We start from the raw sequence: 24,362 nt of genomic DNA, 5'->3' as shown, positions 1-24,362 counted from the left end.
CTGGCTCCCACTTGCCCAAATTTATCTAAGGGGTCTGTCTTGGGGAAACATCCAAAAGGCTTTTTTCCTTGCAGTAGTTGCACTGCTTGCAAGTACAGTTCCAAACAAAGTGCGTTTAGTTCCAACGTCACCGGTCGGATATATGATATACGTTCTTATATCGACTGCCATTCTGTATTTGTAATATACTTATTGCAGTGCCCGTGCACGCTACAATATGTAGGCCGCACAGGGAGGTTTTACCAGAGACGTATATACGAACACATATACAACATTAAAAGAGGTCTAACTACACATAGTGTGTCCCATCATTTTTTAACCCATCATCACCAGAATCCTATTGGTCTTAAATGTCAGGCCATTGAAAGTTATCCTGGCAATTGGAGAGGGGGAGATAAAATTAATGGTATTAGCAAGCGTGAGTCATATTGGATATATGAACTTAAAACGCTATCCCCTAATGGTCTGAATATTGAATTCGACCTAGCTGCATTTTTGGTTAAATAGTGAGGGTTTTCTTTTAAGACCTTGTAGTGGTGTCCTCTTTTGCTGCTTGTTGTCTATTGGTATAGGTATTCTTCCATGTTTGAAGTCTCTTGTTATGATTAATCCTATGAATGTTTTCTCTTTGTACTGTTCCTTTAATAACAAGTGTTTCATGTTAATTTTTATTTATCTTATATTTGTATGTTTATTTATTAATTATTATTTTTTATTTTTGTTTATTTTATGGTTCTTGCATGTTATTATCACTGATATTAGTCTGCTTATTATGAGTGTATTTTAATATTGTGTTTTAAGCTAATAAGCCAATTAGTGTTTCAGTATAAATGTACTGCCACTTGTTTATTTCCCATCATGCCCCTGACGAAGTGACTGACGTCAGGAAACGCGTAGGGTGGACTATTCTCTGGCAGAGACTTTTTGGCTTCCTCCCTGTTAGCCCGTTCCCTTTTGTCCGTGGCCTTTGGCTGTCTGAGCCCGTAGCATTTGCGTGTGCCCCTCCCACATCCCGGCTCATAGTGGTGACGTCAGAGACCATCGCGAGACCTTCTGGTCTGCGTGACTATCCCAGTGAGTCCTTCGGCGGCACTGAGCCTGGGCGGCTTCCTATCCTAGAGCTGATCCGCGTTGAAGACAGGTGTGGCGGATGGCGGCGTGGAGCCTCAGTATTTGTGCTTCCCAGCGGTGCAGGGTTTCCAGGCGATCGAGCTGCATCATCCTCCCTCCAGGCCCCGGAGCGATCAGTGTGATTGAGCTACTGGCTTTTATATATCAGCATTGCTGTAAGTAGGGTCTCAATTTTAGCCCCACTGGATGCCATCACTTCATTAGTGGTTTTTGCCCAACAAGCATATGTTTGTTGTTTTTTATACCATTTAATTCTTGTATTAAACTGCTGTCTTAAACTGCATACTTTCTATCAGTGATTTGTTGTTTGTAATTTGTTGCACTATGATCTTTTTTTCTCTTTTTTCTTTCATGTTGTTGTCTTACATGTTTGTTTGTCTGAGATTACATTGAGGACACTTCCATGGAACTCACCCCAGCTGTTTAAATTGGACTATATTTGGTCAGATTTTTTATTTCTTAAAGGCGCCGGTTTATCTGTTTTCACTGTGTTTATTGGTTTGTGTCACCTATATTTTTCCTGGCTGCCTTCACCTCAATATTCAGGGGTGTATTTACATTTATTAGTTGTCTAATAGTCACTAAGTTTTTATTTGCATTGCATTAGCGCTGTTTCCACTGCCCTTCCCTTTGACCATTCTGATCCAGCCAGGGTTGTCCTGGCAACATTAGAATGTTGTCCCTTGAATGGTAAAGATGCAGAGGGGTCAGTTGAAGATACAGTAGTCCCAAGTCTTCCTCCTGTCTCTGCTTGTGAATTATGGTGAAGGGGCCCTACCTGTTACCTGGTGCATCTGATGAATTTTGGAAGTATGGAGCGGTACTGTACACTGTAAATGTATTTAGTTCAAGTCATATGTCAGCTGCTGTCGTTCAACAAGACTTAGCAGGAGGGCTACACTAACTTGCACCTAGTAAAAATTATAAGGCCAGTCTGTCCCTGTAAAGGGATGTATAATTATTGCAGACAGTCCTACATGTGACACTTGAAAATAGGTATCTAATGTGCCATAAGTGCATAAGCAGGTAAAAACTTATTGAGGCTTACTAACACATAACTTCAGTATTTATTTTGTTTTCTTATATTTTCTCTTATATATTACTGAGTGTATACAGCACTGTACATAAGAGTTTTGCAGGCACGAGTTCCTGTCCTATAAACTGTACAATCTCCAGTGATTTTGGTGCCTAAAACACAGGCAGACTTCAAAGGCCGCATCATCACCATTGAGTTCCTACTTTATATAAACATATATATACACACACACTTGGAGTGAGGATAATATCCCTCTGATAAAAAAAAAAAACATTTATCAGATCGGCTTTTCTATGTATATGTAGCAAGTATTCTCTCCTGGTGAAAAACACTGGCGATCAGGAACCGGGCGATCCCAGGAGTTCCCCCCCAAAACGGATCCAATTCAGGTAAGTTTAAAAAATAATAATAATTATATATATATATAATCAAAAAATAAATAGATGATACCGTTCTGTGGCTAACGAAATGCTTTTATTTGTGCGAGCTTTCGAGATACACTGATCTCTTCTTCCGGCGATGTTACATCGCCGGAAGAAGAGATCAGTGTATCTCGAAAGCTCGCACAAATAAAAGCATTTCGTTAGCCACAGAACGGTATCATCTATTTATTTTTTGATTATTGAAGCTCGGCTAACACGGTACTGATACCTCTACATGTATATATATATATATGTATATATATATATATCTTGTTAGCTACATGGATTGCTGCTTTAAATAAATTTACAAATTGTTCAGTTATCAGACATAAAATATTATAATCAATTATATTTTTGTTTATATGAATGAAAAATGAAAAATTGTATTTATTATCAATGTATACTCATTTAACTATTTGTTATTTATTAATCAACATTTAATTGCATCCATGTATTTCTCATTTAATATTCATCTACATTTAATCTCTTAATTTAATATTTAACTGTACATAATATGAATTTATTTATATGACATGTAACTTCATTTGATATTAATGTATTGACATTAATTAAATATTGACCTGTATGTATTAATTTCCTCATATCAATTTAACAATTTAATATTCACCAATTTCTCTGAATGTAACATTTACCTGCATTTAATATGAATGTATGTATCTTTATTCAACATTTACCTGTATTTATTAATTTATCTACATGAATGTAACATTCATGTCATATTCACCTGTATCAATGCTAGTTTCTTTTTATTGATTTAATATCTAACTGTATATTATTCATTATAATGTTAAATATTGAAATACAAAGATACATAAAAGATTATTTATTTTGTGGGATGGTTTGACCTCTTTAGCACTTTTAAGCTATTCCAGTACACTGCAATACAGAGAGAAGTGGGCCAGGCCTATTTATAACTCCCTCTCCTGCCTGTGTCCCTCCCTCCTTCTCCATTAGCAGGCCCTCTCTGCCTCCCTCCCTCCTCCACACTCCATCATGGCGATGCATAACAAGGCAACTCCGCCTCAGATCCCTGACACCCGCCGGGAACTGGCCGAGCTAGTGAAGAGGAAACAAGAGCTGGCGGTAAAAGCTCCCCTTCCCCTTTTTTTATCTCCTTCATTCATCACTTTAATATCGCCATTTTGTCCCCGTTTTTAACAGTCCCCCCAGCGCTTTCTCGGCCTTTCTCTAAGGCGCGCTACGTAAACAGCGCAGCGCTGAAGACTTGGCCGCAGGACTGCGCTGTTTGCGTGGCGGGTTTCGGGTTCTGAATACAACGACGCTACTTTTTGAGTAAAACAAACGCTGTTGTGAATAGCAGTTAGCTACGCAATCGGCGTAACCGTTTCCATTACTTAAAAACGCATCTGCACTACGCTATTTGCGTAACGTCTAGATTCGCTTGATCTGCTACTCCCGTTGCGTAGAACGTTATTACGTTGGTTAATATCTTAACCCGCGTACGCGCAGCCGCCTCTATGAATAGGAGGTCGGTGCTGGCGGGAAACAGAGAAAGGGGGCGGGGCCCTGTTTTATCAGGAGCTCAGCTCCAGTTGGGTAGATGATTGTAGGAAAGGCCGGTGCTTCTGCAATTTATGTAGGCCGCACCTTGGAAACACTGGATGTGTATGCTGGTGAACACTGTGTGTAAACAAACAAAATATTCATGTGCACTTTTTACATGCACATAATCTACACGAACTATCCTAACTGCATTTGATGTATACCTGCATGTGAGTTATATGTTTGAAATCCATACACTTTAATGGAGAGAACCTTGGAAATAAAAACTTGTCCTTTAAATTGTGTCAAATTAGACTTCATTTGATCTTAACAGCTGTAATTCTCTACATACCTACATATATACACACACAGAATGATGTATGTATGTGTGTTATATATATATATATATATATATATATATATATATATATATATGTATATATATATATATATATATATATATATATATGTATATAATGTGTGTTCTTCAGTATTAGGTGATACCTTTTTTATTGGACTAACAATTTATGTCATACGACAAGCTTTCGAGAGTTATCCTCTCTTGTTCAGGTTAGCAATACTGACCTGAAGAAGAGAGGATAACTCTCGAAAGCTTGTCTTATGACATAAATTGTTAGTCCAATAAAAAAGGTATCACCTAATACTGAAGAACTCCTTTATTCTGCGCTATCGCAACTGGACTAACACTGCTATTTTCTGCTATATATATAGATATATATATATATATCTATATATATATAAATCAAAAATGAAAGATGATACCGTTCTGTGGCTAACGAAATGCTTTTATTTGTGCGAGCTTTTGAGATACACTGATCTCTTCTTCCGGCGGTGTTACAATAGATAAAGCAAGAAAGGGTTTTACTTAAAAACAGTGCATCCTGGAATGTATCTGACTGAAACCTATCCCTCCCCCCTGTGCAGTATGCGATTTATGACTTGAGGTGTTAAATGGTCCCTGAATGTTATGGGGGGGAGGAGGGGATGTATAAAATGCCCACAGTGTATAAAATGCTTTACAAAAGGTGTGTGGGAGTGTATACCAATGGTGGGGGTAGGTGTAGAAATGTAAGAGGGTGTTGTATTACTATTAATGTGTGTAGATACTATGTTGTCCCTATTGGTATATAGGGATAGAATTACATTGTACATATGTATGTGTAAGGGCAGGTCCATACTACTGCAGCCACCGCGCAGGGCGCAATCACATTTCCTGAAGGCATTGATCGTGCCCATAGACCGTGTGGGTGCAAGCAGGAGGGGGGCGCGGTTTGCGCAAGAAATCCGTTGAAACTGATTTCTTGGCGTGACAGGCAGGTCAGGTGATGCCCCCCACGGCATGTCTGTCATGGACACAAAATGCACCGCTTCACGCGGGTGGTGTCACAGCCTTCGCGCGGGCTGTATGGTCTTAGCCTAAGAGACAGTAGTGTGCATTCATATAGCGCAGTATGTATACACATGGCCTTTTGCTCTCATGGGAAGAGAGTTCTCTTGTTTCAGGGTAGTGACTCGTGAAGCTGCGGTCTCGGTTTAGGCCACCGCTAAGTGTCCTGAACAGTGGCCTAAACAGAGTCCACAGCTTCATGAGTCACTACCCTGAAACAAGAGAACTCTTCCCATGAAGAACATGGGTTATGTTCCCAGCACACAACAAGAATACGATTGTAAGAAATTGTCAAAAAGGTTTCTCAAAAAATAGTCTTTACTTATATTCCTCTATCTTATCCCCCTACCCCACCTTCCCCCTTGTCTCCCCTTACCGTCTCCTTTTTTTTCTAGTGCATTTTTTCCACCTTATATGTGTCTGTACTTCGTGACATAGTATTTTATATTTCTGTAATATTATTTAGCCTACTTCGATATCTTGGATATATGTAGATGTTTGCTCCATGAAACGTTCAATATATAAGTAAACACTATATTTTTTGAAAAACCTTTTTGTAATAAATTGTCAATCGTATTCTCTTTGTGTACTGGGAACTTCCCCCATGTTCGACATTGTAATTTTGGAGGAAATTAAGGTTCAGAGGCCCCACGCTTTTCCCATTGGCATTTTAAATTAAATGCCGGGGGAGGCGTCAGGCCTCTGTAACTCGCCTGCTGCCAGCCGGGTCTTCGGCGACGCGTCGCCATGGCAATGCGCGTCAAATGACGTGGTGGGGTCACGTGACGTCACATGACCCGCAACGTCATTTGACGCCGAGCCATCGGGAGAGGGGGGGCGCGAACGCTGCGGCTCTCAGGCAGGGGGGCGTAGCTCAAAAAGTTTGCGCACCGCTGCTTTAAGTCATAAATCGCATACTGCACAAGGGGGAGGGATAGGCTTCAGTCACAGATACATTCCATGCACTGTTTTTAAGTAAAAGCTTTCTTGCTTTATCCATTGTAACACCGCCGGAAGAAGTCACTGTATCTAGAAAGCTTGCACAAATAAAAACATTTCGTTAGCCACAGAACGGTATCGTCTATTCGTTTTTGATTATTACGCTCGGCTAACACAGTACAGATATGTGTGTATGTATGTCTTCACTCAGAAGTCTTTCCCATGTATCTGAAGCAAGATTACATGGCAATAAAAACAGATTTGCCAAGTCTTGCTCATTAATAAAAAGTCTAATGTATTACCGGGCTCAAGCAGATGTCAACCTCCAAAGCCCGAAGTTCCGATATGTATTTTCTAATTGGTGCTTTAATTAATGTAATAATGAATATATGTATTCATTGTTATTAACAAGCGGATGGGATGCTTTAGAAAAGTGCACATAATATGAGACAGTGAACTTTGCAGAATTTTCAGGGGGTTTATTACGATTTGTACAGAAAGGTCAACACTACAACTTTTTGGGTAATCGACGGCTTTGTATGAAGTTTTCAAATACGCCTCGTAAACTTACCATGTTATCCTTTTCGCAGGAGACGTTGGCAAATTTGGAACGGCAAATCTATGCGTTTGAAGGGAGTTACCTGGAAGACACGCAGATGTATGGGAACATTATCCGTGGGTGGGACCGTTATTTAACAAACCAGAAGTGAGTGGCGTTTCCGTTCATACACAAGATCTGCATCCTCTGCTTTGAGGTCTGCAACGCCTTGTCACATTACAGTCTTTTATTAGAGGATGACGGGTCAGTTGCTTCTAGGAGCAACGTGAATAAAGACAGTGACATGGCTAAAGGGCTAAATGGAGCTGATTGGTTCCGTTTTCCAAAAAAGCAGAAAAGTAGAAGTATTTTGAAATATATATTTTATCTTTAACACTCTAAACAAAATCTTTACCTCATCTGGAGGTAAGACTGTTTGTCAGCCCTCAAAGCCACAAGCAAATTATAATTTTTGCTCTGTTCTTTGTTTGTAAAGTAACTCTGAAGCCTTAGGCCTCGTCCAGGGTGGCGCTGAGCGGGCACTCACGCTGGCCGCGATGAAACACATTGCGGCAATGTGTGTGGCCAGAGTGAGCAAGCGCCCGCTCGTCGCTTAGAGGAAGCAAATTTGATTTTGCTGCTCACAAGCGCGTCACGTGAGCTATTCGCCCAAATCAGGAGGATGTCATTGATGTACCGAAGGTATGTAAGGGGTTTCAAGTGACAGGTGGAAAGAAATCACTTTCCAGTTTTGCGCCACACAACGGGCACAATACAAATACCACACAGGAATCTGAAGTACAAAATCAGAGGAAGGTTCACTTGTTCCTCCAGCAATGTCATGTACCTCCAACATGTGCATGAAATGCCCAGGGGGCTGCTACTACATAGGTGAGACGGGACAGGGGCTAAACAAGAGAATGAATCTGCATTACACGCGGAACAAGAGACAGTCCTGTCGGCAAACATTTCTCTGACTGGCCATAAGATGAACGATCTGAAGATGGCCATACGCAAAGGTAAACTTAGAACATGGAAAGAGAGACGGTTGTATGAATACAAATTTATGCAACTGTTCGGGACACTTAGCGGTGGCCTAAACCGAGACCGCAGTTTCATGAGTCGCTACTGACACGAGAACTCTCTTCCCATGAGTGCTAAAGGCCATGTCTATTCATACTGCGCTATATGTATTCACACACAGCTGTCTCTTACACATACAAATACTCTATGTAATTCCATCCCTATATACCAATAGAGATCACACACACTTTTAGTAATGCAACACCCTCTTACATTTCTACCCGTACCCACACCATTGATATACAGGCCCACTCCACACACACCTGTTGTAAAGCGCTGTATACACTATGGGCGCTTTATAAATTTATATTTACACACACTATTAAATCAATAACATTCAGGGACTATTTAAGACCTCAAGTCATAAATCGCATACTACACAGGCAGGAGGGATAGGTTTCAGTCACAGATAACATTCCAGGATGCATTGTTTTTAAGTAAAACCCTTGTTTGCTTTACTCGTAACATCGCCGGAAGAAGAGATCAGTGTATCTCGAAAGCTCGCACAAATAAAAGCATTTAGTTAGCCACAGAACAGTATCATCTATTGATTTTTGATTATTAAACTTGGCTAACACGGCACGCACTCACACACACACATTCTCACATTATTTAAGTTATGGTGGGTGAAGAAGGCGACAAAATACCTCCCATATAGCCAATAAAGAATATCACTTGTGAGCACATTCACATGTCTTAAGACAGGTCTGCACCCCTGCCTTTCACCGTTATATAACCTAGCATACAGTGCTTCCACTGTAGCAAGGGATTCTGGGAAATGACATGCAAATGAGAACATAGTGTGTGTGCGCGCGTGTGTGTGTGTGTGTGCGTGCGTGCGTGCGTGCGTGCGTGCGTGCGTGTGTATAACCCCGCGTTATAAACGAGGTCGCGAAAAAAAATGACCGCGAAATTTTTTTTGTGTGGTGGTACTGTGTCCGCCGGAGGGGGAAATCTGAGAACTCTCCCAGCATTCCCAGACCCTGTTGGGCAGTGGAATCTTGGACTGAGTGCTGTCTTTCTTTACCTTTTGCAAGAACGGTAATATTTCTTATATTTTAATAAGACAGGCATCAACACTTTTTTAAGTGCTATTTGGAGTGCCAGCTACACTCTCTTATCTACCTATCTATCACATACACATTACCTTAGCGTTCAAGTGAGTTTCAGTCTAATATATGGCATTGTAATTAGCAAGGGCACACAATCCAAGGGCCACTCCAGTGCTCTTTGTGAGACATATTTGGCCAGGTGGCCGCCAGTTGAAGAGCCCCACCTTACACCATAGTAAAAATCCTGCACTGGCTATCAATTTCAAAGAAGGAAATAATGTGAAATTATATTTCTGGACTCATAAAATATTGTTGGCATCCTGTTTTGTTGAGCTGGGGTTAAAGCCACTATAAAATGGCAATTTAACAGTACCACAGACATCTACTTGTCCCCCAAGTTTCCCCTGTCATGCTGATTAATACCTGTCTCTATTTGAGATTGAACATATAGCACCTCTTTTTCTTCTGTTCCAGAAACTCCAACAGTAAAAACGATAGGCGGAACAGAAAATTTAAAGAAGCAGAACGACTTTTTAGCAAATCATCAGTCACATCGGCAGCCGTGAGTACAGCGTCCGGGAGAAAAGGCTGTTAGCAAGGAGTATAGCTTGGGTGTAGCATTTTGTTACAGCAACTAGAAAATATTCCTCTGCACACTATCATGGTGGTAATGAATATCTGTAAGGTGTACTGTATCTTGTCACTGACCAGGGACATAAAGGCATACTTGTTTAGTAAACACAGGCACTGTTTTATTGTCTCTTTCAAATGCACATCTTTTGTCCTTACCAGAATGCATTTCTAGGCCAGAGAGGTCTGTAATGCATTGCAGAGCAAAGGGGATAGAGAATTAATGGTTTTTGCTGTTTTTTTTTTTGTTTTGTTTTTCTGCCTTATTTTTGAAAATTGGAACCCACAATAATCTAGAATCTGTGAATTTTCTTCATTGGGATTCTAGGGGAAAAAAATGGCTGCTCGTTTTTGCTCTCAGTATTCTCTGCACCACAGAGCACATTCTTAATGTTTGTTTTCTGTTGCTGGAACCATGAGCTGGGCGTTGTACTTGGAAACGAGCTTGAAGCACAGGACGTTCTGTGGTGATTTGGAATGAAGATCTTTACGTGCACATCTTCATGATCTAAGAATATATTCACTTAAGCAATTACAAATTTATTTTATGCAAATAAATGTCATTTGGAATTTAAAAAAGCTGTGTGGTATCCATGTTTCCCCCTAGAATTTTGCTATAACCTTTTCACTTTAGAAGGATCATGCAACATATTAATGGAATATTTTGTGTTCCAAATTGAGCTCATAGTATGAAATGAGACCTGACCAGTTGCAACATTAATCCCGTAATTTGCCCTGTGAAATCCTCATGAGTGTCTGATAAATAGCGAGGCTCTCCTCTATTTCTCAATCCCGTTCTTAAATCATGTTGCACATTCTGACGCTTGGTTCCTGCCATTTTTGCTGTAATCCAATGTGGAGGGCGGCAAATGTGTTTACTACCTGTCTGCTTTTGTTCATCACAAAATGGGGATTCGTAACCGGCAAAGTCTCCTCTTCCACTTGATGCTAATTACTCAGTTGGCATTGGCACACCCAGTGCTCCTTATAACAATTCATTGCAGGGTGTCAGTCTATAAAGGAAATACTTTGCAGGCGTGTTGTTGATTTCCTGACCTATGATGACAGGAATGTTTTTGTTTTGAATTTGTAGGCAGTTAGTGCTTTGGCCGGAGTTCAAGACCAGCTGATTGAAAAACGTAAGTTCTCTTTGCGATGTGCAGCAACTAACTAGCAGCAAAGGGATTAAAGCAGCAGTCTGCTTAAGGCCTGTAATATTCCACCACCCCAATCAGTGTAATTACTTTACATTAAACTTGTGTATCCTAATCATATTTAAGTTCTTCTAGTCTATTCAGATACAACAAATATAAATTTGAGTGTATCTACGTTCCATACAGGCATACCCCACATTAACGTATGCAATGGGACCGGAGTATGTATGTAAAGCGAAAATGTACTTAAAGTGAAGCACTACCCTTTTTTCCACTTATCGCTGCATGTGCTGTCCTGCAATCGTCCTATACGTGCATAACTGATGTAAATAACGCATTTGTAACAGGCTCTATAGTCTCCCCGCTTGCACACAGCTTTGGTACTGGTAGGGAGACGGTTTTGCTGTTCAGGACGTGCTGACCGACGCATGCGCGAGCTGCTGTTTGCCTATTGGGCGACATGTCCTTACTTGCGAGTGTACTTAAAGTGAGTGTCCTTAAACCGGGGTATGCCTGTACATAATAAACATCATAAAGTGTTAAAACAGCTGATGCCAAGATTTTTGGATTACTGCTCAACTTGGCTGAAGTCTGAGACAACCGTTGCTAAAAATGAGTGACCCTGTCATTGTTTCATGTGTAGTTTAATGTTGTAGCAGCTGTGTTGCACCTGAAGAAGTGTATATTCATTGTAGCTTGTGATACCTTTTTATAGAATAACAAGAGGTTTTTTGTATGTATGTATGTATGTATGTAAATGAGTACTTCAGCATTATGTGATACCTTTTTTATTTGGACTGACAATAGATATAAGACAAGCGTTCGAGAGTTCTCTCTTCCTCAGGTCAGCAATACTGATTTACAAAGATTTCATGAGCTTAACACAGATGTAAAAACAGAAAAACAAGATGGCTGTCTAAGGCAGATGATGCAGAGAAGGAATAAACAGACACGGCAATACATGGATTAAAGGGACCTTGAGACACAGGACCATACATCCATCAGCAGTGTGCAGGGGGGAGAGGGGGTTAATTGTACAATTCACAGAGAGGCAGGGTGAAACATTATAAACAATTATCGTAGTGGGTTAAAGACCTCAAAATATGAGTATCAGCATTAAGTCCTCTTGTTTTAGTGTCAAGTATATTATCATTTTGAGTTCACATGTTTTCTGAGTACTTTTAAACATTCCATTGAGACTTAAGTAATTTATGGAATGATCTGGCTGTGAGAAGTGGTGTCCCACTGGAGTGCGGCATCTTCCTTCTTCATGGTGTGTTATTGTGTGTCTGTATAGGTTTGTTCTGGCTTTACGTTTTTGGCTGGTTTTACGAATTGAGCACACATGGTCACATTTTGCTCATTGAATCATATATACCACATTCCTGGATGTGCAGCAGAATGTTCCTTTGACATTGAATGTTCGATGTTTGTGACTGACTGTGGGATCTTGGCCTATATGTTTGCAAAGTTTGCAGTGTGTATTGTTGCATGGCCTTGTGCCAGTACCAGCGTCCTTCTGTCTGAGATTTGGAGGTTGCCGGAATGCAATGATGGGTTGTTTTGGGAAGACATCTTTTAATGTTTCAGCCTCTGTCAGCGTGGGTTGCAGATCTTTGATTATTTTTCACATTCCCTCTAGGACCGGGTTATATCTAGCCACTAGTGGTATGTGTGTGGTTATTTTTTCTTCTTCTTGTATTGGAGCAGGTGTTCTTGTTGGACTTTAAGTGCAGTTGTGATTGTTGTAGCAATAATCTTTGGTTTGTATCCCTTCTGTCTGAATGATTCTTAGGGTTGTAAGGTGCCTGTTTTTTGTCTTTAGTGTCAGAGCATGTGTGCCTGGCTATGTATGATGGCTCATTTTGTATGAGTGGGATGGGAGCTGGAGTTATGGAGGCAACTACATCTGTCTGTGGGTTTCTTGTATACAGATGTGTAGTTTGCTATTCGTCAGTGTTACTGTGGTATCTAGAAAGTTCACTAGGCTTGCTGAATAATCTAATTTGAGCTTAATTGATGGGTGGAATGAATTCAAAGACTCATAAAATTGTTTGAGATTTTCTTCGCCCTCTGTGCATATTATAAACAGATCATGAATGTATGTGTAAGGTTTGTGGAGGCATGTGGTTAGGAATCTCTGCTCAAGATTGGCATATTGCGGTGCCATCCTAGTGCCCATTGCAGTCCCCATTAGTTGTAGGTACATTTTCTTGTTGAAGTAGTTGTGGTAGTTGGACTTGCTCAGCATGCCTCAGTGCCATCCTGGTGGGGGATCTTGCTGTATAGGGATTCTACATCTATGGTAGTTAGTGTGTTGGATGGCAGTTGTTTGATTAGTTTATTGAGTCTGTGTTATCTTGTATGAAGCTGTTGGTGTTTGACTAGTAGTTTTAGGATATTTTCCACTGGGCCTGATATTTGTTCAGTGAGTGTATCCATACCTGTTTTAATTTGTATGCCGGGATTTCCTGGTTTGGGGATTTTGGGAAGCATGTTGAAGATACCAACTCCTGGGTTGTATGGGTATCGGTAGCTCCAATTCTGGTTGCAGGTGATTAAGAAATGATTTGATGAGATTCTTCCTGTATATTCCTGGGTTGGATCATGGGTCAATTTCTTGTAGTAGATGTTGTCTGAGAGTCGTCTGTTGCCTTTTTCTATGTATTGTATTTGTATCCATAACCATCACAGCACCTCCTTTATCTGCTGGTTTGTTGGTGTTGTGTTTGTTTCTCAGTTCCTTGACTGCAGATCTTTCCATGGGGGAAAGGTTATATATATAAGTTTTCTGCTGTGCTGATGCTAGTGAGGAAACTCACAATTTGAAACTCTCTATATAGCTGTCTAGTTTGCTGCTGCATCCTGTTGGTGGTGTGAAATACACCTATTTCACACCACCAACAGGACGAAATGGCAAATGATCCTAAAACCACTAGTCACAAACACCAATAGCTTCATACAAGATACCACAGACTTTCTCAATAAACTAATCATCAAACAACTACCATCCAATAAATTACTAGTTACCATGGATGTAGAATCTCTGTACAGTAAGATCCCGCACAAGGATGGCACTGAGGCATGCTAGCAACATCTTCCCTGAATCAGAAATACAGCCCCTAAGTAATTACCAAACTGATAGAATACATCCTCACACCCAGCTACTTCAGCTTCAACAAGGACATTTATCTACAACTAATGGGGACTGCAATGGGCACCAGGATGGCACCGCAATATGCCAATCTTGAACATTTTCCCCAAACCTCCCATCCTGGCATTCCGGCAACCACCAAACCTCAGACAGAAGTTAGTCAATAGAAAACTTCATAACGAACTGAAGGACGCTGTTAATAGCACAAGACCATATAATATCCCACGCTGCAAACATATATGTCAAGATTTCACAGCCAGTCACAAAACATACAACATTCAATGTCAAAGGAACATTCTGCTGCACATCCAGGAATGTGGTATATATGATTAAATGCAGCAAATGTGACCACTGGTGCTACATTTGTAAAACCATCTATAAACCAAACAAGAATGAACCTACACAATAACACACCATGAAGAAGGAAGATATTGCACACCAGTGGGACACTATATTCTCACAGCCAGATCATTCCATAAATTATTCAAATCCTCAATGGAATGTTTAAAAGTACTCAAGAACAGAAAACATGTGAACTCAAAATGATAGTACACTTTGACACTATAAAACAAGAGGACCTAATGCTGATATGGGGTTTTTAACCCACAACCATCATTTTTTGTAATGTTTCTCCCTGCCTCTCTGTGAATTTTAGAATTAACCCCCTCTCCCCACTGCACACTGCTGATGGATGTTATGGTCCTGTATCTCCCTGACCCTTTCATCCATTTATTGCCCAGTCTGTTTATTCCTTCTCTGTATCATCTGCCTTAGATGGCTATCTTGTTTTTCTGTTTTTACATCTGTGTTAAGATCATGTAATCTCTGTATTGAGTTTTGCTGACCTGAGGAAGAAAGCAGCACCCTCACAAGCTTGTCTTAGGCCAGGGCCATGGTCAAAAAAACCGTGCTGAGCCGCGCTGAGCGGAGGCACTTACCCCCTGCATCTGTAATCAGCGCGGCTTTAGGAGACGCTTCCGCATGCGTGCGGAGGCGTGTGAAAACGCAGGAGACAGGCAAGTTTAAATTTTGCCGCTGAGGGAAGCGGAGGGCCCGTCACGTGACTGCCAAAAGCCAATGGCAGTCCGTGACATCGGCGCCGTGACGTGGCGCACTAGCCCCGCCTCCCGCCCGGCTCCCAGACGGCATTTAGAAGCGCGCACGCTGACGCTCATGCAGGGACACTAAAAAGCTCCTGCTTGAGCAGGTGCACATGAGCGTCAGCGCTGCTCAGCGCTCTTCTTCTCACCATGTCCGAGGCCTTATAATATCTATTGTGAGTCTAAATTAAAAAGTGTATCACCTAATACTGAAGTACTCCTTTACTCTGCACTATCGCAACTGAACTAACACGACTATCTCAACTTAAGTCACATAATATATGTAATATGATGGGGTGTACAGAGCTTTCCAGATCTCTTCTTGAAGGTGCTGTCCCATATGTGAAGCACAGGCATGTACAGCAGCACTTTAAACAGCGATCTCCTTTGTGATCCCAAATCTGACTTTCTCACCCCGCTTTAGGAGAACCAGGAAGTGGAACAGAGAGCGACAACTCTCCGGACTTCCAGAACCAGGAGAACGAGCCTAGCCAAGACGATGCAGAGGATATAGACGGTTCTCTGTCGGGTGTCAAACCTCAGAAAGCGGCGTCCTCTGCCAACTCGGGCAGTCACCACAGCAGTCACAAGAAGCGCAAGAATAAAAACAGACACAGGTTGGCCAAGGAATACCTTTACTCCGTCTCATTCTCTCCTAACTGTACGGTCTGGACTCTTGGGCCAAGACACTAGCAGTTATTCATTACACTACGATTGTGCCAATCGTGGTACTATCGCACCAAAAATTACTTTGACTTCAGCGGAAATTTCCTGTGATAGTACATCAATTGGGACTATCAAAGTTTTAATGAAGTTTTGTGTAGGAAGGCATGACTTCTAGGATTTAAGTTGCAAATATTAATAATCTAATGTATATAATTATCTATAGAACAGTTTACTTAGGTGTGAAGTGACCTAAACACACTGATATAAAATGCGCAAAAAACAAAACTGCAGATTTACCGTGTAAGATCCAGAAGATAATGCAGTGCTTTCATTTGATAAATCTGGTGCTTTTTTGGAGAGGCGGTGGGTTTGCACCACTTTTGTAACCAGAAACTTTGATAAATACCACTACCTGTAATAAAAATATACTCCCTTTAACCAGGTTTCCAAGACGAAAAATTGCTTTAGGAAGTATAAAAAAAACTTGGAGGAAAGTTGCATTCATCTTGGGAAAGTGTGCCCAGACTGCAGGGGGGTCGGTTTCTTTGTTGTAAAGAGTTCCTGTAGTTTTAGAGTCAAAGCAAGATGTGTGTGTTACAAGACTACTTTTCAAATTGGAGATCTGGTATAGAAAAACTGTAGTTTGTTACAGAATTGCGACGATTTATGGAGGTTGCGTTTTCAGATAGTTAAGATCACCTAAAATGTTGCATGTTATGCATCAAAAGCAGGAGTGCCTGATATTACTAAGGTAACATTATCTATTGTTACAGTTTGCAGCTCAAACTGCTGGGAATATTGGCAACAAATGATCACAAACAGGAAAATGTTGCAAAGATCTTGCACTGCTTGGGAGGTGGGCTAAAACTTATAGAAATCAAAGGATGCTCGGTATATTAAAAATGACATTAAGAGTTGAATTTTAAAAAAATGTAGTAAGTATTATTTAATACTACAAAGCAAATTTATTTTTAAAAACCACACGTAGGATATTGCTTAGATTGCTCTTTCAACACCATATGTAATGAGGAAGGAAAACGGGAAGGTATAATTCACAAAGTCTTGTCAATGTGAAGTTGCCCAATTCATAACGTGGCTGTGATTCACTAATGCTTCCTCTGAATTTCAATTAACGGAGTAGATTTCTTCTTTAGCGTCTGCTTTATCGTAATCCACTGCAACTGACCTTGATATTTTTTCCTTCCACGATTAGCACTATATTTACGCCTAATCATCCAATTAAACTAATCAGTGCATTAATTCTTATTGCTTTCTTCTTTTTTTTTTTTCTAACGCTGCCCCCAGTCCATCTGGCATGTATGATTATGACTTTGAGTAAGTGCGATTTTCCAGTCTGTACTTGTTCCTGTGTGTATATAATGGCAACATGTGTGTGTGTGTGTGTTGTAAACATGTGTCCTGTGATATCTGCTGTGTTGCTGTGCTTAGTCGTGGACCCTTGGTGCAGAACGTGTTTGTCCTGTGAAGCTTTACGGACTTTCCCATCAGTCTGTGAAAGCAGCAGAAAATTAATGAAATAAAGCTTGCAATGTTATTCCCCCTGCTTTTCCATACAAGCGGCTCTGCCACCTCAGTACCTCAATGGAGGAGAGCGATGTGTATAACTTTTGTACAAGGTTTAAAAAAAAAAAACAAGCTGGAGCTTGGGTCTGAATCTCCTGTTGGGAAAATGTGATGGGGACGAGTTTTATTGGCCATTGCGTGATGAGTGTCACACCTGTGCTTTACTGTCTGCTAGCTAGCACTGTGCACCATAGGAGCGGCTTTATTACAAGGTATACGGGTTACAGAAAATATAAAGATGGGGGTGGAGAAAGCCTTTTTTTTTTCTCTTTAACATAGAAACCTAATTTGATGACAGAGAAGAACCATTTTTTTCCTATCTGCTGTAAAACCTCTGCCCTATTTGATCCTCCGCTTTCTTTCCTATTTGGGATCCCCCTTGTGTCTATCCCAATCATGTTTGAATTACCTTGCTGTATTAGCCCCTACTACACATGCTGGGAGGTTATTCCATAAATCTGCCCCTTTTCCAGGTAGAAGTCCTTCCTCACATGTCCCTTTATCCTGCAGCCCTCCAGCTTCAGAGAATGACCTCTTGTGTTAGCACTTTTCTTTCTTTGAAATAGGCTTTTCTCCCTAACTTTGTGAAAACCCTTAATATATTTGTGTTTTCGTTTCTCCCAAACGTTGTTTTCTTTGTGCAATCTGTAGATTTTGTTGCAATCTTGATTTGTTTAATTGTCTTGGGGGCTGATTCTATATGATTCAAAGCGGCCGATTAATGCTCTTTCCAGACGCAATTTCGCATTGAAGACCAATGAGGCATTTTGGCCAAAAACTGCTTGATTGGCCGCTTCGGGTTATATAGAAGAAGCCCCTTAAGATCAACTAATTTTCCCCTCCCTTCCCCCGTGATTTCCAAAGAATATAAAGATAGAAATATCCACCCCTTCAGCATCAGTGGGGCCAGCAAATATATTGCTTTAACCCTTTGAGGGGCTGCAGCAGCACGGGGCCACAGCCCCTCCGGCACTCGCGACCGCGTCTCCGAAGTGATCACAAGACCACGCGTGGTCACGATGACGGAAGGGAAGGAGTCGTGCATTTCCACTTCCTCATAGGTTGCGAGTGTGATCTCCCCCTAGAAAAATGAGCAGGGACCTTATGACGTAGCTTCTACGTCATAAAGACCCTGCGGTGCCGGACCCCAAGACACAGTAGCTACGTCTAAAGGGCACGCAAAGGGTGAAACTGCTTTGTCAGCAGTTACAGACCTAAAAGTCAACAATGAAAGGGTATCCTGACATTAGAAGATTGGCGTTCTGTTCCGAATGATTATTTACCATTATAATGCATACAGATGAGGCAGGCATGGAGGGATAAGTTTGGTAATAACTTTGAGGATTCCCACTGCCCTTTTTAATCACGTTTCCCTTTTTTTTTTTGCCAGGATTGATCTCAAACTGAACAAAAAGCCGAGATCCGTAAGTATCATGTATACCCCAATAGTGCTAAAAGAATTTATCCAGCACACACACCCAGGATCCTTCCAGCACAGAATGACTCTATTACAGAAATAATACATTTCCCTGCACTGTTGTCCGCATACCTTAAAACCTATGGCTGCGTCCACGCTGCCGCTGAGCGCGCTTGGCGCGTTTACATTAGTGAATGTAAATATGAACGCTCACGCCCGTGCCCGTACACTCGCCGGTGCTAGGTGCTTGGCGAGACAGATAAAATTGATTTCGGTTGTGCTGAAGGGTCATGTGACCCTTCGGCAACCAATCAGCGCCAGTCACTGCAAAGCCACACTCCCCCCACCTCCCCCCACTCATGCTTGCAGAATTGGTGACGTCACCACTCTCAAGCATGAGTGCGCTCAGCGGCCGCGTGGCCACAGCCTAAGGCAGCGGTACTTCACTCCAGTCCTCAAATGATTGAGCCACCTGTGCTGAAGCAGGGACTGAATGAGCCACCTATGCCGAAGCTAGGATATCCTGAAAACCTGACCTGTTGAGGGGGCTTGAGGACTGGAGTTGAGCACCCCTGCCCTAGAGCTGCATAGATTGTTTTAAGAGATGCATGGTGTATAAAAAGAGATGCATGGTGTATAAAAAGAGATGCATGGTGTATAAAAAGAGATGCATGGTGTATAAAAAGGTTGTGAGTGCATGGAAACTAGCCCATCTTTATTTCAACATCTGTGTTAATTTTCATTTTGCAGCCAAGAGCTGATGAACTGGCCGAGTTATGAGGTCAATGGGTTAAAAATCAGAAGAGTATTTCTTTATATATTTTAACTTTTAAAATAAACATTTTCCCGGGTATCCAAATTCTCAGGATCATTTGCTTCATGTCTTTCATGACGAGACGGATGACGCAGACAGTTGCTAACAATTAAGAAATAGGGCATTCCCCTTTAAAGCAGCAGTTCAAGCTTTTTTTTTTTCTTCTCAATATGTGCATCAATATAATCTAAACGCTGACAAGTGATTAGCTAAGTTGCCGATCGATCCGTTCTCCTCTGATCGATCGGCGAAGATTCGGCTCGGGGGTTCATTAAATCCCTGTCAGTGCAGCAGAAAAGGACCCAAGATGCAAAGTTCTGAGTGGAAGATCATGTGACCAGGCAGTCACTAGATACAATTTGGTTCTCTGCTAGAGAGAGGGGAGGGCTCAAACGGGGGTGTGCCAGAGCCGATTTCAGAAGAGGAAGGGGGTGTGACTTTGTAAATGGTTGCTATAGAAACAAAAAATGCTTGTTACATTATAATACATTAAAATTTTATTTAAAAATTGTTTTTTTTTTTTTTTTAAACGCTACAAGTATTTTCTCACAGTACAGAACTGATTTATATATTTTTTAAAAACACGTAGGATATTGCTTGAACTGCAGCTTTAAACTGAGATCTGTGTTAATTCTCCTGTTGCAAAAGGTTTAAACACTCATTCTCGCTCGTTTGGGTCCTTGTACTTGGATAATAGCGATACAGGAACGGGAAGCTAGTATACTGTAGGTGAATAAGAATACTTCTCAATCAACAAAGCTAGATTTGTTACTGTTGGAGAGGAAATTCACTTATTTAGTACTGTACCTTAAACTCCTCCCGCAACATGCATTTCCCTGTGTCTCAGTGCCAACATGTTGCTCACCCTTAGGACTATTAGAAGAAGCTGTTCTCAAGCAAGATCTTCCAGCAGCGAGAAAGACCCCTCCACAGAAAAATCTTCTCCACTTCCAGAATCAGAGGTCCCTGCAGTTTACGGGGAGGACAGCAGGGAATCTGTGTGTAGGCATATAAGCCGGACTCGAGACGAAATGGAAGAATCTGACAAGCTTCCCTGTCGTGCACATACACTGAGTTGGTGGTGTCCTTCCAAAAATAATTCACTAAATCGGGGCATTGCTTGTTTTGGGTATTTGTTTCCTTACCTACAAATGCACATGCTGTGTTGAAAAGCAATACGAAGTGTCTTCTACCTATAGATAGTAAATAATGTTTCTCATGTTTTTCATATTTCCAAAATTCACATACTCTGTATCATTCAATGCAGCATGGTTAGGTGGGGTTTCATTCCCTCCAACAGGCAATGCACCTATTTTTTTAAAGCACCAGTCCCACATGCTGTGTTTGTGTCTGTAATAAATAGATATATATACACACACACACACACACCATCGTACTTTATTCTCCCGTAGTTCCTGCTTTTTGCAGAAATTTTGTGACATTTTTATTGAGCCGTGTTGCAAACTGTCAGTCTTGTGAATTTCCAGAGGGCTTTTTTGTAGCTCTGAGCCTGATCACTACAGCAACCTTAATTTGCAAATCTTTTTTTTTTTTTTTTTTGTCATTCATTAGTTTTTGTTAGCTTTTTATATGGCCTTGCATTTCATTGCATGTGTTGTTCAGGGTTTTGCTGTCGGTCCTAAGTCTAAGCGAAGTTGCTAGTTACTGGTCTGCTTTCATTTCACCTCTAGTTCACCTTGCAAAGGGGGACTGGTACTTTAAATAATCACTTTATTTTTGAAGGAAACAGATACAGTTGTGCCTAGCTGGTTGTAACAATACGTTCAGTAGGATACTTGCTATTGTGCAGTCTTTTGGTTTTCTCGTCTTTGTAATGTGTATATGTGTACATATATATTTTTTTTTATATACTGTTTTTTTATTTTAACCAAAATACTCTGCTTTAGAAGTGCAGTTCTGTGTACAGCAAAGTGAACTAATGGCAGTGATGTTTTATGACTTAACTATTAGTGATTGATTCCTTCTTGTGGCAAATCTTCCAACTTAGAGTATTTTTTTAAATTCTATGTTAAAGGGAAGGTTTTTTTTTTTACAGTGGGGATTGATTAGTTCTTTTTAATGACGGGGTAATCTCATCCCTCCCGCGCCCCTCCCGCCATGTGTGAGGGTCAGTTAGAAAATGGTCAGAAATAAAGACAAAAATAAAAACCCCATTATAAGCTCCAGAGTACGATGTTCACAAACCTATCCATGGTTCAATTTCATCATTTAAAAATGCTTATACTTGTGTGTGTTAGTTTTTAAGGCATCAGTCACCCAATTTCTGTCGATTTTTAAACATATCCCGTCTTCTGTTCACTATGGCAGAGGGTGCTCAACTCCAGTCCCCAAGCCCCCCAATAGGTCAGGTTTTCAGGATTTCCCAGCTTCAGCACAGGTGGCTCACTCAGAGGTTTAGTCGAAGACTGAGCCTTTGATTGAGCCAACTGTGCTGAAGCAGGGACCAATTGAGCCACCTGTGCGGAAGCAGGAATTCCCTGAAAACCTGATCTATTGTGGGGGAGGGGGTTGTCTTAAGGACTGGAGTTGAGCACCCTTGCATTTCGGTACTAGGTGGGGCTGCATTTATAGAGCCGCAGCATAATAAAGAAACCAATCTCAATTTATGGGACTTTTGTCTGTTCATAGACTTACTCTAGTTTCACTCAGTTATTTTGTATTTTAATCATCATGAAAAATAAAACTGCTTTGGTGTTAATTCCTTTCTGACTCCTGAACATCAATACAGAATATGCTTCTCACACCCTTTCAGCTGTGCACGTGATGCACTCTGGTCTTTCAGCAGGTAACCACTTCACTGCCTGAGCAACATGTTCTGAACCCTGTGCGAACAAAGTGGCTAAAGCTAGAAAGAAAATCTATACTAGTACTTAAAATCAAATAACCATGCGCTTACAAGATCAAATGAGAAAAGCATTTTATTCACCTAGATCTCTATTGCTACCTTTGCTCTAGAGTGCTGCAGAAAGATCTAGCACTCGCGTGGATAGATATCTTCCACATCTGAGATGTGATTAATACATCAGTTCAGAGTATCACTGGCATTCATGCTGTTTTGATCCCATGTGGAACCTTTAAGAGGTACTCAAGTGGAAGATGCCCCAAGGCTCAGTACTGTGTAGTAATTCTGCACTAAACTTGAAGCAACGATCTGTGTTCACCATGAAAGTAGCAAAACCTGTAGCACTGCATGCTTTTTAAATATTTTTTTTTATTACCAGATTGAAGCATGGGGTCTCAACTGCGTTAATTTCAGCTACGGGGACCCCCTGCTTCCAGAGATACTTACCTCTGTAGAGGGTGCCGCAGCCGGGGAACTTGTGTGCCTAATGAAATGGCGGTGTTTAAATGTACCGCGAGCCCATTGGAAGCTGTGACATCATCCCTTGCTGCCTCCTATTGGAATGTGTGACCTGGACATTTAAACTCAACAGAGATACCAACACCCCCTACAGAGGTAAGTGTCTCTGGCAGCAGGGGTTCCCCGGAACTGAAATTAATACAGTTCCTCTCCAGAGACTCCCTGCTTCAATCCTGAAATAATAATAATAAAAAAATGTTTTAACAAATCGCGCACTGCTCCATGTTTTGCTGCTTTAACTGAAGTACCCCATACTATATACCGAATCTCTGTACACGTGTAGACCTTCTACATGCCGTGTTCATGGAGAAAATGAAACTGAACCCATTTACTGCCAGAGTGACCGCAACATTTTGCTCTGAAAAAAGGAGCAACATTGTTAGTGCAGTGTTAACGGTTAAAAGTAATAGTATAGCCATACTTCACACTAGAGAAGTTCTCCCAAATTCGAGCCTCTGAGAAACGTTTCACTCAGCCTCAAAAGGGAAATAGTGTCACCAAATTAGTATGTACTATTCATATTTTGGAGAATTTTTGCAAGTTAGCATAATAAATGAAATTACAATGCAGGGCTGTGGCTTTTTCTCGCAACTCAAAAAGGGCGAACATTGCATAGTTCCCGACCTCATGCACGTTTTGCTCATCCCTACTTGCATTAGAAAGGAGCTTATAAGGCAGTAGCGATTGGTGGCTATATGATCATGCATTGGAATTCTTTTATCCCTCTGCATTGCCTGTATTATCTCTGTTAGAAAAGCCTTTCCGATATAATAATCAGGTTTCCAGTTCAAAATCGGCAGGTTTCCAGTTCAAAATCGGCATTCTTTATTCTTCAATCAGCTTTCAGCAAAGATACAGCATACTATCTACGTCAGCTCAGTTTAACGTATCTGAAGGTAGATCATTAGATGCTTCTATTCGATGTACAGTAACAAGCATCTTTAGAAGGTAGTAACATATGCTGAATGTTGCTCCCTTGTACGCTCAGGACAAAGAGCTATAAATCACTCACTTTAGCTACAGTAACTTGACTAAATTACGTACTTGTTTCTCACGAAGCTAAAACACAATGATTTCTCAGAAAGATAAAGAACTAAGAAAAATATTTCAGAGCTAGGAACAAAAGACATGAGACAAGAATCATAGGAACTGTTTAAAATAATAGACAGAGCTAGGAACAGGGTCACACCTGTCCGAATATAAATTATAGCATAGTAATACAATGTGTGGGAAAGAAGAGAGTTTGAAACAGGGAAAGACAAATTTTATCTCCAACATAGATCCTGTCACTTGGTTTCAAGTAGCCCTTAAGTTTCAAGCTACCCAAA

At 40.9% G+C, this 24,362-nt stretch overlaps 1 protein-coding gene across 3 annotated transcripts; it reads left to right on the top strand.

Annotated features, from left to right (window-relative positions):
• Positions 1-1,849: 1,849 nt before the first annotated feature.
• Positions 1,850-22,375, top strand: MEAF6 (MYST/Esa1 associated factor 6). 3 transcript variants are annotated; one of them, XM_075604737.1, is made up of 10 exons: positions 1,850-1,941; positions 2,473-2,556; positions 3,565-3,693; positions 7,051-7,166; positions 9,608-9,695; positions 10,857-10,902; positions 15,596-15,788; positions 17,143-17,172; positions 18,812-18,845; positions 20,524-22,375. In XM_075604737.1, the coding sequence occupies exons 3-10, from the start codon at positions 3,604-3,606 to the stop codon at positions 20,530-20,532; spliced, it is 606 nt and encodes a 201-aa protein (XP_075460852.1). In that variant the 5' UTR covers positions 1,850-1,941; positions 2,473-2,556; positions 3,565-3,603; the 3' UTR covers positions 20,533-22,375. The 3 variants fall into 3 exon arrangements, with proteins under 3 accessions (XP_075460852.1, XP_075460851.1, XP_075460853.1); XM_075604736.1 differs by lacking the exons at positions 1,850-1,941; positions 2,473-2,556 and having other exon boundaries at positions 3,536-3,693; XM_075604738.1 differs by lacking the exons at positions 1,850-1,941; positions 2,473-2,556; positions 17,143-17,172 and having other exon boundaries at positions 3,538-3,693.
• The last annotated feature ends 1,987 nt before the right edge of the window (positions 22,376-24,362 follow it).

Source organism: Ascaphus truei, chromosome 6 (assembly GCF_040206685.1).
Source record: "Ascaphus truei isolate aAscTru1 chromosome 6, aAscTru1.hap1, whole genome shotgun sequence".
Classification (NCBI taxonomy): Eukaryota; Metazoa; Chordata; class Amphibia; order Anura; family Ascaphidae; genus Ascaphus; species Ascaphus truei.
Note: the sequence above shows the minus strand (reverse complement) of the source record. Positions and strands in the feature narration are given on the sequence as shown.